The sequence below is a fragment of the Thunnus thynnus genome, chromosome 10, assembly GCF_963924715.1.
Source record: "Thunnus thynnus chromosome 10, fThuThy2.1, whole genome shotgun sequence".
Lineage (NCBI taxonomy): Eukaryota > Metazoa > Chordata > Actinopteri > Scombriformes > Scombridae > Thunnus > Thunnus thynnus.
In genome coordinates this window covers 20,888,304-20,907,385 of record NC_089526.1, presented here as the reverse complement: position 1 = coordinate 20,907,385, position 19,082 = coordinate 20,888,304, and the positions used below count along the sequence as shown (strand labels likewise).

The 19,082-nt window shown below is 38.2% G+C and overlaps 1 protein-coding gene across 11 annotated transcripts in view; it reads left to right on the top strand.

The window, feature by feature from the left end:
• LOC137191719 (focal adhesion kinase 1-like) overlaps positions 1-19,082 on the top strand; it is a 65,385-nt gene that overhangs the window by 1,159 nt on the left and 45,144 nt on the right. For 4 of the 11 annotated variants that reach the window (XM_067602045.1, XM_067602042.1, XM_067602044.1 and 1 more), the window contains exon 1: positions 13,827-13,970. In XM_067602045.1, coding sequence (XP_067458146.1) covers positions 13,898-13,970 — 73 coding nt within the window. In that variant the 5' untranslated portion in view covers positions 13,827-13,897. Of the gene's footprint in view, positions 1-837; positions 944-8,793; positions 8,821-13,824; positions 13,971-19,082 lie in introns of those variants that run through there. The other 7 variants (XM_067602049.1, XM_067602048.1, XM_067602051.1 and 4 more) reach the window with 5 other exon arrangements.

Here is a 19,082-nt window from a genome sequence, read left to right as displayed (position 1 = left end):
CGTTTGTGGACAAAGGACAACATTTGATATTGGACGACAAGAAGCTGAGAACATATTTTAGTCTTTATATTTGAATACAAGCCGGGCAAGGCTGGTATCGGCTCACTTTGTAGTAAAAAGCTCAAAATTTGATTCATTTTTACAGCTATTCCTGAAAAAAAGTGTGGGACAGCTTTGATTGTGAGTGAGTGAATTATCAAGAAATCGCTGTTCCTGTCATTTTCTATGAAGTCACCTTCCAGTGGACGGACACATGATGTCAGTGTAAATCTTATCAAAGTTAATGTTTGCTAGATTGTATGTCCAGTCAGTGCTGTGATTTGTTCCTGATATATTAAACAGAATTTGTGAATTTCAGTGTCGTCTTAACATGTGTCATTTAGGTTTTTTTCTCATATAAATAGCAATTTGTAAGTAGAAATCATAATTGTTATACATCCACTTCTTATTTTTACAAGAGCTGACTAGGGAGACTTGTATGGTTGCTTTCACTTCTCCCTCATGCTTTCTGCTGTCTGTTGTCCTTGCCTCCTCTCCCATTACTTCCACTAATCTGAAGAGGCAGGGACTGGGGAAAGCAACACTGAGGATGTTAGATCGATCTTTACACCTGTCTATTTTCCGTCGGGGAGAGATAAAGATGAGAGACAGAGAGTTAGAGGATGAAATGGGCAGCAAGCGAGGGAGCAGTTGAAACAAGAGTTTAGAAGAAGGAAGCAGCTGTTTTGAAATGAAACTCAGCCCTCAGGTGTGTCAATCCGAAACAATCAGTGGGCGGGTGTTTTTTCCCTCTCCTATAAGTGACAGAGTACAGTACAACTAGGAAGTGAAGAGAGACAGGAGGGGAACATATACAGGCTTCTGTGATTTAGAAGAGGCTTAGTCCTCTGCGTACCGCCTGCCAACATGCAGTTCTGGGATTTTCTGGGCTGCACTAATGGAGGTATGTACGTGTGTAGTCATACTGATGGCTCAGAGAGTCTGTTTGGCTGTGATTGGACTGGCGTATGGGTGCTCTGTGCTAGGCAGGTAAAGAGAGGGTCTGGCAGGAGAGGCTGAGGGCTGGAAAGGAATTTGTGCTACTCACCGCTGTGCAAGCAGTTGCATGTGAAAACCTCACAGACAGGTAGAGTGTGGAGCACAAACAAAAGACGCAGGAGGCTCTGATACAGTGTCAGCCTGCTCTGTTTTCCTTTGATAAACCTGGATGGTGGCTTCTGACAACATATTTGACAAATGAATAAATTGGAACAAATGAAGTGTTTGTATCTGAAGCCCTGAATGTTTGGATCTTGCTCTCTAGGCTTGCTGTCATGAAACATAGTGATAATGTTTGCTACCTTGTCTGTATAGTTTAGTTTTTGTTCAGTATTTTTTATATCTATAAAACCTAAAGATGGGATAAAACAACCACTGCTACTACTACACTTATTACTGTTGCTACAGCTGTTACTGTCATTGTCATTATAACTGTGACTATCACTACCACTGCGACCACTAGTTCCCAGACAGTGCTGTCACACTTCATAGACCCATAATGACGCTTATGACAATGAAAGACAAAAGACTGTTTATTCTGCTGCTTATTCACTGTAGTCAGTTTGACTGTTTGTAAGGGGAAGATTTAATTCATTGGTTGTCTCATATTATGGTTCTCTTTGCCCTGTCCAGTTACGTTTCAAGCTCGTCCTCTGCGTCTAAACCGGCTTTCACACAGACAAAAAAAGCTCGGCCTATTTTAAATTCTTGTATATGGCTCATATTGTTTACTGTAAGTAGTGAAAAAAAAGCCTTGAATCTGGTCTTCTCAACTGTTCTGGGGCAGCCTTGTCTGGTCAGACCAGTACCACAAAGAGTTAAACATCAGATTTCTGTTCTCGTATAAATGCATTTAAACAACCACAGGCTACAGCTATCAAATGTCACTTTCCTTGTCCACAGGGCAACACGCTACATGTAGTCCTGCAGTTGACAGCAGAGGAGGGAGAGTGTTGGTGAAAGAGTCCAAAAAAACAAACTACAAATGTCTGACAATTGATGCTTGAGTTGAAGTTCTTGAATCTAAAGAAATAAATGATGATAAGTTTGTATTTTGTTGTAGAGAACAAACCCGCATACACAGCTGAGTACTCATGATCCTTAGTTAGATTTATGGAAAAAAATGCATTGTGTGTATAAGAACACACACACCTTCTTAATGTCTGTTTCATTTAAGTTGCGTTATCTGATGTCTTGCCTTAGTTGTGGTTACTTTATTGTGGTGTACTGAATTCCAGGACAGTTCTACCTCCAACTCCCATCCTGTGCCCCGGGCCACGTTTTCTGCTATTGCAATAATAGTTGTTAGCTAAGACACCTGACGGGTGGTGTAGTATTTTTCCTACTTATTAGCTAATATGACAAATAGAAATAATTTATTGTTGGGTGCAGTTCTGAATTTTGAAGTTGCATTATACAGTGAGCTATATTTGTTCCCAAGTCATTTAGCTGATGCTTCCATTCATGAAATAGTCCTGTAACAAGTTGTCAAAAGATAAATTATATAAAAATACACGTTAACGGTCTGGTCGGTCCAGTTGGAGCTGTGGTAGCCTTATTTTGGGACAGAGCAGTATGAGGCTATCTGGGATGACTAGTGAAAGTGTGTCTGGAAATGTCTTTCTGTTGTGTCATCATCAGTCCTCCCCTATTTGCATCAGTGGCTCACAGTTTTACGTAACTCTTTCCACGTGGTTGGCTCTCATTAGCAGGTACAGTGATTGTGAAATGACTTGTATTACAGCTTATCAAAATGTAGTTTTGCTGTCGAGATTTATACATAGTTGTAGATGTATCTTTACTAAGCAACAACAAGTTTATGTGACATATTTGACACTCCACTGACATCTAACATCACCGTTAAGCTGGAAGGTTTAGAAAAAAATCTGTTTGACAATAATTAGAACAGCTGATGTTGTTTAGCTGATATTCATCACATTGGACAGCATTTTAATAGGAAGACAAACTGAACATTTTAGGAATTATTATAGAGAAATCTGACTTAACCGTTGTATCATGATTAAAATTAGGAAATAACACCTGTGATAGAATTCACAATGATGGAAAATAACTCAATATTGTTCAGTCCTCATTACCATAATGTATCATAATGTTTTAAAGTCAATATACACCTTTCTTTAACTTTTGTTGAAGTGCATCTTAAAGTGTTGATTACAGCAGCAGCCAGACGAGTAAAGTAGCAGTCAAATATATTTACAGTACGGATAAACACAAGCCGCACTGGATTCACTTTTAAATATGACTGATGTTTCCACTTGTGAGGTTATTTAACTATGTTGGTGCCAAATCAAGTGAAAGTAAGATACATATTATAATAGATATATTAATCCAGGGCTGGACAGCTCCAGCTGAAAAGTGTTATAACATTTTTGTTTGAATGTTTTTTCTTTTCTTATCACAAAGTTTTGAGTTTCTTATAAAAAATATCTGACAGTGGAAACATTTTTGTAAGTAGCTCGCATTGAGAGGAATCCATATAAAAACATGAGCAATATATCAAAAACAGAATGGGTCTAATAGAAAACTCCTTAATTCTCAGATCCTGAAAGAATTTGGGGAGATGTGAGGTTTCGGCAGGAAACGCGGTGGTTTGGATCAGTGTATTTATGAATGTCTGAATCTTAACTTTGGTGCAGTGCACTGCACACTGAGGTAAAGCCCTAAAAAAGCTTGTTTGTGTAAAATATTGTCAGTTTAAAAAATGACACTATAAATCTGTGGATTCAGAGAAAGATAGGGAGGAAAGGAGGAGATAAAAGGGGGATCTGAGAGTGCAGGCTGCAGTCTCGGCCTGTAAAACTGTTGATTTTCTATAAAGCCAAAAACATTTGCTCCTCAAATGCAATGGGTAATATGGCTCATAAGTCATATGATTGATTTGATCTACTTCACAAACAAATTGGCCTCTTTAAACATAATAATCTTGAACAAACAAATATTAGAATCATTTTATTAGTGACAGATCCTAAAATAATAAAATAATAGGGTTGGGTTCTGAGTGGCAGCTTGAAATTGTTAAGATAACCAGATTTGTTCTGTTTAGTGTCTAACGAATCTGTTATTGAATCACTTTATTTTTATTTGCAAGAGCAGTGGTGGACAAAGTACACAACTCATTACTTGAGTCAAAGTATAGCCTAGATACTCCTGGTCAACTATTACTCCAATTCAAGTGAGTCACATTTTTACTTGAGTTACTGGAGGACTTGCTTTAAACATACTTAAGTATTCAAAAGTACATTTTCTTTTTGATGTCAATACAATGTTATATTGTTGTCATAATTGTCATCTTTATCTGCCGTAGCCATCATAACCACCGTTAAGTTTAAATTGAACTGTTTAAGAACTTTGAACTTTACTGATAGCGTAGGAGTAGTTTACTGTGATTGGCTTTTTTCCTGTGACGAACACAGCACATGGCCTATCACATTTTAGAAAAGAAAAGAAAATTAATCCGCTGACTTCAAAGCTAAGCTTCAAAGTAACAAGTAAAGGGAATCTTCATAGAAATGTAGTACAGTCAAAAGTACAATTTTTACAATTTGTCTTTAAAATGTAGAGTAAAAGTCATAAGTTTCCAAAAAAATTAATACTCAAGTAAGGTACAGATACTTGAAAAATGTACTTAAGTACATTACTCATGTACTCATGTAAATGTACTTTGTTACTGTCCACCATTCTGCAAAAGCAATGTAAACATTCAGGTAGTTAATTAATGTGATACTTCAAAACTTGACTTTTACATCAATCTGTTGAGTTATGTTCAATTAATCTAATGTTCTCTGCATGAAATATTTTCATTGAATCGAGTCTTTCATGCCGTAGATCCAATTAAAGCTGCAACAATTACAGGATTAATCAATCAGTTGATCGACAGAAAATTAATTGGCAACTATTTTGGTCATTGATTAATCCTTCAAGTGAAAATGCCAAATATTCTTGGGTTCCAGCTTCTCAAATGAGAGGGTTTGCTGCTATAATTGTAAATTAAATAGCTTTGGGTTTTAGACTGTTGATCAGACAAAAAGAGCAATTTGAAAGAATCACTTTTAGGTCAATCGATCAATTTAAAAAGTAGTCAATAGATTAACAGATAATGAAAATAATCATTTGCAGTCCCAGACTGAATAAAGGAAAACTGTGTGAATGAGATGTTAGGAAGAAATAAATGAACACGAACAGTGAGTGATAACAGGCTTCATGGCTGGCGATGAACAGATGTGAGGGACTTTACAAACTTCATAAAAGATTTGTACTGTGCGCTGCTGACATCTATCCACCAGATCTGTCTGCATTATGCACTAACATTTATATTGACAGACAGGGAATTGAGTGTACAACTTCATTTGATTGAGTGACATCAGCACATGTAGACACTTTTTCTGCCAAACAAAAAAAATACAGATATGAAAAAGGTGGCTGGTGTAAATCAGAACATCCTCGGCCATATTTTCCTATCTCTACAGTAGTCCCAATACTCCAATAATGTTTTTATAGCTGCTACTTAGAGGGGCAGCTACCTCATTAAAGCTGTAGCTGCTACTGTGGTAACTTTATTCTTTTTGCTGGTGCTGCACTCGGTCCTGCGCCACTCTATTCTACTGTAATCTATTCTGATAGGCGGATCAGTGCAGGGGGGGCTGCAAAAAGCAGTTGTTATTGTCTTGATGAGAATGGAGAATTGTGCAATGCCCTTAGCGTGGTGTCAACTGTAGCGTAGCTTCTATGGTTTATAGCCAGAGGCAATAGTTTTCTACTCTGAGTGGGAGAGAGAAGGAAAAAGGCTGAGAGCTTGAGGGGGGGAATGCGATAGAGTAGGAGTGCAAAGCTCTGAGGAGTGTTTATCCAAGTGAAAATGTTGTAAGCAGTTCTAGTGACAGATGTTTCAGTGCTGCTTTTAATAACAGGTTCTCATTTTGAGTCGTTATTGGTTGATGTGAAAGATTAAAAGTTGGGTTTAAAGCTGTGTCATTTGCGGTAACGTTGAACAAATATGTCTGCCGAGAAGTTTGTTTCAGAAAAGGCCAAATATGTAGGTGTGGTGATGTGCATGTTGTCATACTTCTGTTATTTGGAACATTTGAATGTAAACGTATAAACTAAAAGCAGATGTAGGAGGCTAATTTGTGGACCACTCTCAAGGCAATATGTCTTCAAGCATTGTGTTTATTTTTAACACTATGTTTGTCCTTCTTCACTGAATGTACTGCCAGTCCTGCTCAGTGTTTCACCACCTCAAATGTTACATTTATCAGTAATGAATATTAAGATATACTTGTAAATGTTTTACTTCTATTTGATCAATACTTGTATATGTTCTACTAGTAATTGTGTACTTCTGTTTGATTAGTTGTTCTTCTTTTTGTTGTTGTTGTCACCTACCCTCTTTCCCCCTTTCAAGTGTCTTCTGGCACTCGCCAGGCCGTCATTGTAAATAAGAAACTGTTCTTAATATCTTGCCTGGTAAAATAAAGGTTCAATAAAAAAATAAATAGATAAAAGATAGAGAGATAGAGAGAGTATTGCCAGGAGTGGTGTTGCTTTTGTTAATAGCATCCTACTTGTAGCCAACGTTTAGGACAAAACTCTGCCAGGAACAAATTGGATTATGTGATTAGAGGAAATTATGTGAAGTGTCAGAACACACAATGAAACAGCAGTGAAGGAAACCAAGTGAAATGTTTGAGTTAAAGTAATAACCAAAATTATAAACCCACACAGTTTATCTTTGGACCAGTTTTCATTTGTGACCCAGTGCCATACTCAGTAGTAGTGTGTTTGCACAGGAAAAAATACAATATTGAGCGTATTTAAAGTATCAGTGTCCACCCCACATGTATTTGATTTTTGGGCGTGTTGCATCGCCTACAATGCAGTGCTCAAAGGAAATGTAGGTGAAACTCACTGCTGGCAAAAATAAAACCAATTAATTGTTGGTGAGACAAATGATCTTTTGTTAGTGTTTGTAAAAACATGTTGTACTCTCTTACATTTTAATTAACAGTAGCGTGGTACAAATAGCTAAAGCACACTAGAACTGCAACTAATAATTATTTTCATTCATTTCAATTGATCATTTTTTTTCTATAAAATGTCATAAATTAAAAAACAAATGTGCATTATAATTTCCCTGAGCCTATGGTGATGTATTCATATTGCTTCTGTTGTCTTACAGTCTTCTCTAAAACCCAAAGCTGTTTGATTCACCATCATATTTGATGAAGAAATATCCAAATCCTCACATTTGAGAATATGTAACCAGCAAATGTTTGGCGTTTTCGCTTGAAAAATGGCTAAAATTATTCATCGATTATCAAAATAGTTGTTGATTAATCTTCTGTTGATTGACTAATCAATCAAAACAAACATTTTCAGCTCCAATGCACATTAATTTTGTCTGTAAAAAGTATTAGTATGTAATATGGAATTGGGACATCTTGTCATCCATATCCGTACATGACTGTTGCTAAGTAACAGATGTCTGTATTTTTATTCCTAAACATTTCATCTTGCTCATTTTCCTGTCATTTGTACATAAGTATGTAGTAAAAAGTGAGTGAAGAGGTGAAAGAGAGAGCGGTGGTGAGTTGAAGCTGACTGAGGTTATGAGACAGATTTAAGAGGTGAATGAGGCCAGTGGGTAAAGTTATTACGGCATGACAGAGCAGATATATTCTGCCAAGTCACGATCCGTGCCTCGCTCCAGCTGTAGCACGAATCAAATGCTCCTGATTCATCAGAGCGGCTTCACAGTAGCTGGTTGGTCAGTGCTGACAGACACGTAAACCACTGCATGTGCTTAGTGGGATTGGAAATTGACTCTTGTCAGTCAAGTCAACTAAACGTTGTAATCAGTTTGATTGGAGAGTTGGATTTTCCAAGTGATGGAAGTCCTCTTTGATTTATCAATTAAGTGTTTTGATTTGGCCAACAAAAAATTAATTGATTAATTGTTTTAAGTAATTTGTCATTAAAGTTAGTGTTCTGCCTGTGAAGGGGCTATATTTATGACGTTCATTATTCAGTTTCCCCCTCTCTCAGTTCTTCTGTTGAGCTCTGTCACTGGTCATCATTTCTTTCTGACTCCCTCTCTACCTTTGTGTCCTTCTGCCCCTTTTTATTTATTCTTTCCCTCTTTATCCCATCTTTCCCTCCTTTTTCCATTTCTTTCTCTGTTGTGTTGCGGAGGGAAGAGATGAAGCTCATTAAATTGGACTTGAAGGTCCTGCACATCCACACAGGTGTTTTCAGTTACACTCGCTGATTAGAGCTCAGCACAGGTTAAAGTTGGGTGGAGCTATGCTGGGAGTTACATACTGTATTGCTGTACCAGCTCACACTGTCCTGAGTAGAGATATAATCAGGAAAAATATGTGAAAACACCTGTTTAGGGGCATTAAAGCATTTACAGGAAAACAAGTAGCTCATTACATTACATGCAAATAGATACAGTTTAGTGTTGTATGCATGCAAGACAGTACTGTATGTACCAAGTGTTACAGTAGATATTTGATAGGAGCGTATCAGTTATTACAAAGTATGCTGAATTTGTTGGGGTTGGCCAGGATCAGGAAGAAACACCACATTCTTATACTTTTGGTTGGTTCTTTTTGATAACCTGACTTGACCCGTTACATAAAGGGACTGTGACTGTGAATAATAACATTTTAACACAGTGTTTTGTACACATATTTGAAAGTAAAATCTTGTGTTTTCTCTCGCTTTCTGTTTCAGATATTTCCAGAATATCATACTACACTGGTGAGTACAATATTTAAGACTTGGTTGTCCTTTTTTAAAAAAAAAAAAAATTAGGTGTAAGTATTGTTGAACTGTGCGTCTAATGGTAGAAATTCAACATTTTTACAGTTTTAAAAGTAAGTAAACATATTGAAGTTCTACCTCTAGATTAGAGCTATTACAGCAGTGCTCACCTGTAAATTTTTGAGTGCTTATTGTGTATATATTTAATATCAAGTATCCTGTACTTACAGTAGCTGTGAAAAGTTTGGACACACCTTCCCATTCACTTGAATGAGAAAGTGTGTCCAAACTTCTGACTGGTGCTGTATATAGTTTTGTTTTTGGTTATGTGTCAACCACTTAAATGAAAATGACTCTGACTGTTGAGTTCAATGTGAGCCATCTATTTTTTTATGACACATTGGAGAGATTTGCCTGGTGTTGCTGTGTGTCCTGGAATGGATCGAGGTAGAGCTGAATACATGCAGAGGTATTCAGTAGATAGACATTTTATGGCCCTTAAGCTCCAGTCTCTTTCCATGTCTGTTGCTAGGTAACTGTTGTTCCTATGTTTTCCTGGAGGATGTTGTATATTCGGAGCAGGGAACTTGTCATTCTTGAGGAGGACTGACACATAATTTACATTTCTTAAGATGACGATTTCTTAAGGAAATGTTTCCGAAGTTGAGGTTAAGATTGAGGTTAACTTAAACTTTTAATGAGATGATTCTTTCTATCCTTGCTAGAAAGTGACAGCAGCATGGCTCCCAGTGTCCAGACTGGCTGAAATGAGCTTCTGTGGGATGCACAGCCCTGAGAATACTGAGCATACTCAACATAACATTTAACCTCTGTAATTCTGTTAGGACAGAATTTTGCAAATGGTGATAAGACTCAAAACATGAAGCAGACGGATGAGGAGTCATGGCTGTGAATTGGTCTAAAGCATTATTAACGAGGAATGCTGATGGTCTGAAATCTAGTTAAACGATGGAAACTTGGGCTCCATAACTAACTAGAAAAGAATATAATTATATGAACTACTTCAGTTTTCAAAAAGCAAACAGTCATTGCTTCTCAAAATTGGCTCTTAATTGTGGCATTTTGGTGTTTAGCATTTTTATATGATGTAACATTAAGCAACAACATGTTAGCAATCATCTTCATTTGGTAGAAAATATAAGATACAGGAATATATTTACATACTTCTATATCATTTTATGCTACGATTGCAATATCCACTAAATAATCACAATATGATTGGTGTCAGTGTTTTGCAGCTGGAAGCGTAGCTGGAAAGTGTTCTCTATCATCTTGTGCTTTAGCACATCAGAGGAATTGAGTGTGAGAGTAATTTACTACAAATTATGCCACTGATGCCAATGGGAAGAGCTTGATATGCTGCAGGAGAGAAAATAATGAGGACTAGGGATGGGTTCAATAGCATACTATAAAATTCAAACTCAGTATCAAATCTGCTTATTGAATCCGTATCCTTTTGTATCCCTTATTGAGTCTTATTAGATATTTCTTTCAACATTAAAGTAACTAAAGGCTGAAGTAACATAAACCCAAAGATGTTTTTATCACCTTTTGTTGGCTGAGAAAGCACAGACACTACAGTTTTTAGTGTCAGCCTGATTCATGTTCACAACTTGTACTTACAACCTGAAAATGAGATGAGCAGCATAATATATGAAATATTAATTAAATGTATCTGACACATTCAATTAACCGCTGTAATCTACTGCACTTCACAAATTACGTACTCCAAATACTGAAAGTCCTGATTCCATCTATTTATCAGATCAAAATGTTGATCATGTTGGTATGGACTGGGAGATTTCTCTAGAGAAGAGTTACCACTATGTTGGTCCCTGTTGAACTACAGAAGTCCACAGTCCACTTGTGGTTGTACAGTGGTGTTACTGAGCGGTACGTCCGTAGACTTATAAACAATCTTTGGCTGAATACAGACACTGGCTGCAGAGAGCACATTAACCAAAGAACAGCTTAACTTTTCATTGTAGGCACAAATTAGCGTTAATTAGCTACAGCTGATCTAATCTGCTGCTGGTGATGTTTGTCATATTAACCAATGAGAAGCCCTCAACCCGTATGTTTTCCATTGATCTTTGCTAATAAAAAAAGAGTAAAGAGAGGTAAAAAGGTCTGATAAGATTTGTTAACAAATCTTTTTTATGACCGAGAAACAGATCCATAATGGTACCAGCTTTCAGAACCTATTTGTAGTGAGGATAGAGGGCAGTAGAGACCTGCTGTGGCCTGTGGAGGGACGTAGAAAGAAAGAAAAGAAAGCAAGACAGACGAGGCGGAGGCACAAGAGAAAGATGTAGAAAGGAAAACAAGTGTTTTAAGGGGTCAAAGAGTGGAATGTATGTTTTCAGTGGTTAAGCTCTGATCCTAGTAAAAAGAGGTGTTTGTGTGTGTGTGTGTGGGTGTGTGTGTGTGGCTGCTGGGTTTGTGAATTCATGTGACTGCTTGTTTATTACAGCTAGAGTGTTGATTAAGAGCGTGCCCCTATTAGCATATTTATAAGTATTGCCCAATCAGCTCACTAACTTTCCACTGCATCAAGTCTCCATTACAATATTTCTATCTCTCTTTCTTCCTCCTTTCTCTCTTTCCTTCTCTGCCCTACACACACACACACACGCGCGTACACACACACACACATACACCGTCTTCCCCTCCCTCCCTGTTTCTCTGCCTGTTAGTGAGCGGAGCAGCTTTTTCGCAGCGAGGTCACAGCAGCGTATACCGAAAAACACGGCAGAGGAGAAACACTTGGCTCACACATCCACACTCTCACTTTAAATATCTTGTGGACACATTCACTCCTTTGCTGACACACACACACTTGCTTACACACTTGCTTGACTTCCAATATATCTCTCTCACACATACACGCACTTATCTACCTGCTTACCCACATGCACATGCTCAGATTTTTGCGTACGTAAACCCTTTTCTTTGGCTTACACACACACACACACTCTCACTCTTTGGTGCACTCTTTTCTACTCCTCAAGGACTGCGCTGGATATACAGTGTGTGTGTGTGTGTGTGGCTGCGGCAGTGTGTGTGTTTGTGTGTGATTGTGAAAGACGTGATCCAGTTGCTCTTCCGCTGCTACAGAAGAAAGCGCTCAGAAGCTGGACTGAACGATACACAGCTGACTGACTTCGAAACAGATTTACTGCATCTTTTTTTTTTTTTTTTTCTTCAACCCACTCAGTCCCATCCCGCCTGGCTTCTCATCACCGCTTTTTTTTGTTGTTGTTTTTTTTTGTTCCTGGCTTTGTTTTGCACCACCTCTTTCTTGAGGTCTCTGTCACTTTATGTCTCTCTCTGACATCAGACACCTGCTCTGACCTGGTTAACTCCTGCGGGCTCAGAGCATTGTGGGAAAGCTTTGGAGGATGTGAGGCTTAGCTTCTCCCTAGGATCTCTCCACTTTCTGTCTTCATTATTTCTCCTCCTTTCCTCTTTCTTATTCATATTTTCTTTTTAATTCTTTCTTTCTTTCTTTGATCATCCCGTTCCTATTCCTACTCTCTCTCTCTACCTTTTTTTTTCTCTTCTTCATCCTTCTTTCCTCGCCTGTTTCTCTCCTCCATCGGTCACCCTCATGTACCTCTCCGTCACTATGCTCCATTTCTCTACGCCCCTCTATGCCCTACATTCGCATCTCTTTCTTCACTGATGCCAGTTTCTCTTTTCTTCGTTCTCTCATCGGTCCTGCCTGTCTCTCTTTGGACAACATTGTGGAATTACAGAACAAAACTACAACCTTCTGTGGAAAATGGTGCTTTGATGTGATTATATGGAGTCTTACTTTGCCAGAAAGGGCTGTCAGTGTTGTTTTGTAACGTGGATGTTTGACACAAAACGCTAGACCCTGCAACTTGAGATTTATGGCTGCAGGGAAGCCGCCGCCTTTGAATTTCACATCAAGGATGGATTAATTGGATCAGCAGCTCTTTGCTGAAGACCTGAATATGATATTTTGTGAGGATTTATTGGACTGCGGGAAGGCCTAATGTGTAGAGAAATCATCCTTCAACCACAGGAACCAGGCTTGAGTGTCTGTTTTTGGAGGCTTCCACCCTGCTGAAGTGTCCTCGAGCAAATTACTGAATTATCTTCACCATCAAGGGCTCTGTCTCCTTGAGGTGGAGGGCAAAAAGAACAAGTACTTAAAAGGATCATTACATATCAGGTTTCACAGTGGTGAAGATATTTCACTGGGTTAAAGGTCATGACATACATTGGACAGATTGATTACGAAGAATTGGGCCCTAAGCTATTTCCTCAAATCTTCATGTAAATGATGTATCAGCAAACTGTTGGAGAGTGAGTCGCAGTCTTGTGATCGGTGCGGGATTCCAGCACTGAAAAGTGTCTTTCTGTGGTTTTAGTATTGGATTTTCTTTCTGGCAGATGGAGGTTTGACTTTCAAATCAACTCTGGGATACTGTGCATGTAACAAGCTGAGTCAGTTTTATCTCAGTGTTATTTAAAGGTGAAGCATTTGGAGCATATCTACCAGCTGGACTTGGACCCTGATGTTGAGTGGCTGCTAGAGTATAGACAGCAACAGACTGGTTTATTCTCTGCCTCCTGTGGGGGTACTTGCTGTGTCACCAGATTTTACAGTACAAAGAATATCTGACATCCTCTGTTTCCTCTTATCGGGCTCCTTGCTTCGCTGGAGTCACTTTTACAACCCTGGGACACTAGCTTTGATTGATTTTTTTTTTCTCTCTCTCTCTCTCTCTCTTTCTATTGCATTTCCTCTGGCTGTCAAGTGAGCTGTTTAAAAGTTGCACAATGGATATTATAACCACTGTAACAAATGACAGCGTGTTAACCAGCATAACAGATCTCGACCTTTTTCACAAGATTTTTGGATATCTCTAGTGGCTTTTCCTTGGTGTATTCAAATTTAGCTACCAGGATTTATCTACAGTTGCAGCCAGGTTAAGAGCCAGTCTCTTATGCTGTTTTCAGGGCCCAGCAATTTTGTCTGGGCCCTGTGGCAAGACCCGAAACTGCTCCTTCTACAGAACAAATGGAAAACAGCGGCTGCATCCCTCTCTGCTGGAGCAAGGGGGCCTGCATCTATGCACAGCACCCCTTACCAAGTACGTACTAAAATGTCTATCAATAGAATCATGCCACATGCGAGCTGAAAGCAAACTTGAGTACTTCTGTTTCACAATATCCATTCACAACTATATTAGATTTGTATGATTGATTATCAGATATAAACTATTCTTTAATACAGTGCACGTTTCTTATATTTGATAAAATTATTTACAATATAAAATATTCTTCTGCAATACACCACCATGATTTCTGATTATTTATCATCTCCTCCTCTGCTTGGAAACATTTTTCTTTAGTGTTGATTGGTTGGATATAGTTTAATTGGACTGGTCTTCCTGCTCGATGACGTTAATATCGGACAGTGGCAAAACCGATTTGTACATTTCCAGGGCTGTGCCTAACGATCATTTTCATCATTTGTTGATTATTTTCTCAGATTAGTCATTTGGTCTATAAAATGTCAAAAAATGTGACGAAAAATTCCAAAAAAATGTCTTGTTTTGTCCCAACCAATAGTCCACAACCCAAACATATTCAGTTTATGACCATAAAGATTAAAGAGATCAGAAAATATTCACATTTAAGAGGCATTGCTTTTTTCCTTAAAAAAATGACTCAAAATAGTTGGCAATTAATTTTCTATCTAATCAATTAATCGACTAATTGTTGCAGCTCTATATATCTCATCACTTAGGAGAGATTTTGATTATGACATCATCATAATTTCTGTCTTCTATTGCATCTGTCTTTCATTATTTTTGACAGATGAGGTCTAGTTGCACTTGCAACTAATAATGCTGGTAACCAGTCATTAATATTACATGAACACGCGCTGTCTGACTGCCAAAGAATGAAATAAATGGCTCGGTGTAGTAACGTAGTAGTCCAGCTAGCCGCTGAAATAAACAGATTTTCCCGGCAGGTCTTTGCAGCATTGTCGATTGATTAATCAGCAAATCATTTCAGCTCTAGGAATAACTGAACTACGTTCCATATGAGTTAATTTTCCAAGGTTATAGTTGTACTCGGCTGTAATTTGGTTGGTGTGTGGGGGTAATGGAGGTCCTGGTAGCTCAGATGTCACAGTTTCGAAGGCACACACACACAGTGTTGGTCCCTCTGTTCTTTTTTTCAGAGAGATGAGTACTCTATAGAAAAACACTGTATTCAGCCAAATATGTAAATTACAGTTACGTAGGCCAGAATTTATCATTCACCTGTTTAAATTTACACATATACAACCGATATTTAGATGTGAAGTTTTTCTTCTCTCTTGCCTGGTATAGATAATGCGCATCCTTGGCAGAAGAAAGAGAAGAGTAGCGTGGGGAAGGGAGGAGGGCAGAGGAAATTGTTTGAGGATGAGCGAAAGATGAGAAGGAGGAAGGAAGAGAGGTGGTTCAATAGGACAGGAGGATCAAATGGAGATGTGAAGGAAGGTCTGTGAGTGACAGGGGAGATTAAGAGGGGTGGGGAAGAAAAGAGCTACAGATGAAGGAGGAACGGATGGATAAAGGAGGCTACATGAGTAAAGGCATATGAGGAGTAAAAGAGAGGAAAAGATGCAGGCTTTGGAAATGAAAAGAGGGATAAATGTGAGGTACAGAGGAGAAGGGAAAGGATGGTAAAAGACAGAAAGACCTAGGCTCCCTCAGGATTGTGCCAACCCCAGTAACCCAGATACCAGTTAGGCGAGATAAACCGTCCTGCTGCTGCTGCTGCTACGGGATGGAGCTCAACTCCAGCCTTCTGTGGTTTAACAGGCTAACTGTCAGTCAGTGCAGCCTCACAGAGACAGGGGTTGGTTGGACTGGCAGCCGCCTGCTTCTCTCCTGGCTGCCTGCATGGCCTAGTTGACTTTATTTCACTGCTCTGTGGGAGTGTGCGAGGGCAGGCATGTGGAGATTTGGTGCAGTTGTGTTGAGTTTAAATTGGTGCATTAAGAAATGATTTATCAATCCTGTGCTGTGTAGTGCACCTATTTTAAAATAGTAATGCAAACTTGCATTGACATCCATGTATTGTAATGCCGTAAATCTGAATTTGCAAGCTATACAGTTGGTAACTAAAAGAAACTCTTTGTAATAGAAAGGCTGTGTGTTTGTTGCTTGTTTTGATGTCGTAATGCTGAAGAATGCAGTGACATTTGGCAGCCAACTTCAACGCCTCAGGTGTCAGACCTTCAGAAAAGCAAAAACAAAAGTTCTCAAGCTGCAACTATAAATTGATTCTTTGGCAAAGAACTTTATGTTCATTGAGTCAATCAGCTCCATTCATAAATATTTCAGATATCTCGCCGGCAAACGTGACCTCCTTCCGGTCAATGTCAGAGACAATTTAGCAAAACAACATACTCATAAATCTGTTATTTCTTTAGCCTAACCTACAGTACAGCGTTGAGTAAAGCATGGATTTAGCTACCAGTCTGTCGCCTTAGAGATTTGGGGGCCATATTAAAACTGAACAATGTCTTTAGATAACATACTTTTACCCCATTTCCAAGTAATGTATGACGTAACAGTATTTACAGCATAAAGGCGCTGAATACATGCACCAAGGCAAATGTAGGTAGGTATGCCTACCAGTAGGATTTTATTAAGCTGTATGTGGTATTTAGGTTAGGGGTATGTGTGTGATATTGGATCGATGTATACTATGGTATGTTACAACGTCTGAGCGCTTAATATGTAATCTGATTATTCTGATGTGTGAGTGAGCAGCAGCAGATGGCTGGTTTGTGACTCCATGGCTCCTCTGGTGCAATGGTTTCTATTTGAAACTAGTTGCAGTCAAAATTATGTCCCCAATACATTTTTTAACTTGGCCCTCCGAGACAAGGCATGAAAGCTGTATGCAAACTAAGAGAGTTGCTGTTATAACGACTGAAAGTATGTTGTACAACCGTATTACCGCTTACGGACATTCTGGACAGGGTTTTCCGGGGAGGGGGGGGGTCCACAAAGGATGTTTTGATGATATATTTATCAGTATAACCCACCAAAAATACATAAAACTCTGCTGTGGGCTGCATCTCAAAAACTTAGGTTGCGATTTTGAGCTTAATTGAGGCGAACTCACTAAATCTACAGTATTTATAATTGATTTTTCCCAACAGCAAATGACAACAACAAAAAAATCTTATTACATTAATCTAATACCCACATAACATAAAAGCATCTGATGTCACAAAGTAAACTGACATGACATGTTACAAGGTTAGTAGCAGAACATGATCAGGTGTGGGTTTTTGAGATTGGATGAACCTTATAGATTTTTAATAGTTAGTCACTTAACGTTTTACTATGCATCATGATATTGAAGGAAGGTATATTTAAAAATAATATATGTATATTATTTTGAAATCTAACAGCTGTACTGAAGTGGTTCAGAGTCCATAACTCCTTCCAACTTTGAAATGCAGTACTGATCTTCACTTCATAAAGCTTATAGTGTTCAGGAGGAAGTTCAGAGGATTTGTTTGACCATTTCAAGCAAATACACAGAGCCTATCTCATATATTGTTATTTTGTGGAAAGTTCCCAGTAAAACAACACTAATTGTGCAGCCTTTAATGCATTCACAGTGACAGTTTTCATCAGATAGACAGAGGGGTAGTAGTTACTCAAAAGGCAGCTGGTTTTGTTATAATGAGGAGATATACTGGTATTTTTAATGGACACTCTGCTATTGTAACAAGCCACCTAATAATCTAGTAGTATCATAGCAGTAGTGGTATCTTTTTAATTGATACTAATACTGTAAGAGATAATATGTAATCTGATCTACACTAATCTGTTGTGTTAAAGCCTTGCAGGCCTGTTATACACTGACTTTTCTGTATTACCAGTATTTCTACTTATCTACAGTGTGAGCCTGCTCTAATGAAAGCTACATATATGTAAATACATGGTAGACTATGTTCACCTGCTGTACCAAAGATTCAGTTTTCATTCTGTGCCTCTGTTCTTCTCCAGATACCTCATTATTTTAGCTAATGACCAACTAATCTCCATTTATCTGTCTCTTAAACTGTGGAGACTTAGAAAGTAAATGCATAATAACCTTACATAACCTAATAAAATGTACATAATCTACACATCTTTTCACTTCTTGTATGTTTCAAGGACTTCTTGCCTTCAGTCACTTGAACTTTAATCCATTACCTGATTCTGTACATGAAATAACATTGAAATTTACATCTTTATAAAATCTAAATTAAATATTTGGACAAGAGCTAATTTTCTTGGCAGGTGAATACTTTATTCAGTGTTTACTTCTGTAACCCTTGACAGGTGAGCAAAAGGATCATTTCAGGCATTTCATACACAAAGCATAAATAATGATCTGGAACACGTAATTGGCAAACAGTGTTTCAATCCAACCTTGGTCTCCCTACTGTCTACAAACAAAAAGATAAACTCTTCCCTCAATGCATGTCACTTCAATGAGTGACACTAAAAGTTATGAACAAGAGCCAACAGACCTTTTTAAATAACACTTTTAGAAAAATAGTTTTAGCAAAAAATATCCTGTCTACACATATTGTCTACAAACTATATCTTCTTGGGAAATTAAGGATAACAATAATGACTGATGGAAGATTACAAAAATAGTAGCAAAAAGGTTAATTAAGTAGAAAATACTAAAATATTAGAGTGAGGGATTTCTAGTTCATAACAGTAACTACAGAGAAAATAACTAGTGCAATAGACCTTTTTACAGAAGACATTTTGATATGTCCAAAAATACAGGTGTAAATAATAAACTTAATAATGGCTAAATTCCATTTATCTGCTTCAGTTTCAGGTCCTGGTATTGTTCCTGCCGGCTCGCTGTCACACTGTCATGACTTACTGGGATACTTGAATTGAAACGAGCCAATCTTTTAAAGTTATTAGTAACACATGCTTTTCCTGCTATGACAAGTGAAGTGAAAAAAGCCTCTCCATAGACACAGGATGTAATAGAGTGTATAGAACTTACACAGACGCACACTATTGATACAGTAAGTTCTTTGCAAGAGAGTGCTGAGTCGGGTTATCAGACACATAATGTCCCCTTTTACACTTCTGGTGCAGTCATTGTGCGCACACACACACACACACACACACACACACACAGAGGCATGTATTTCACTTGCTGTCTTC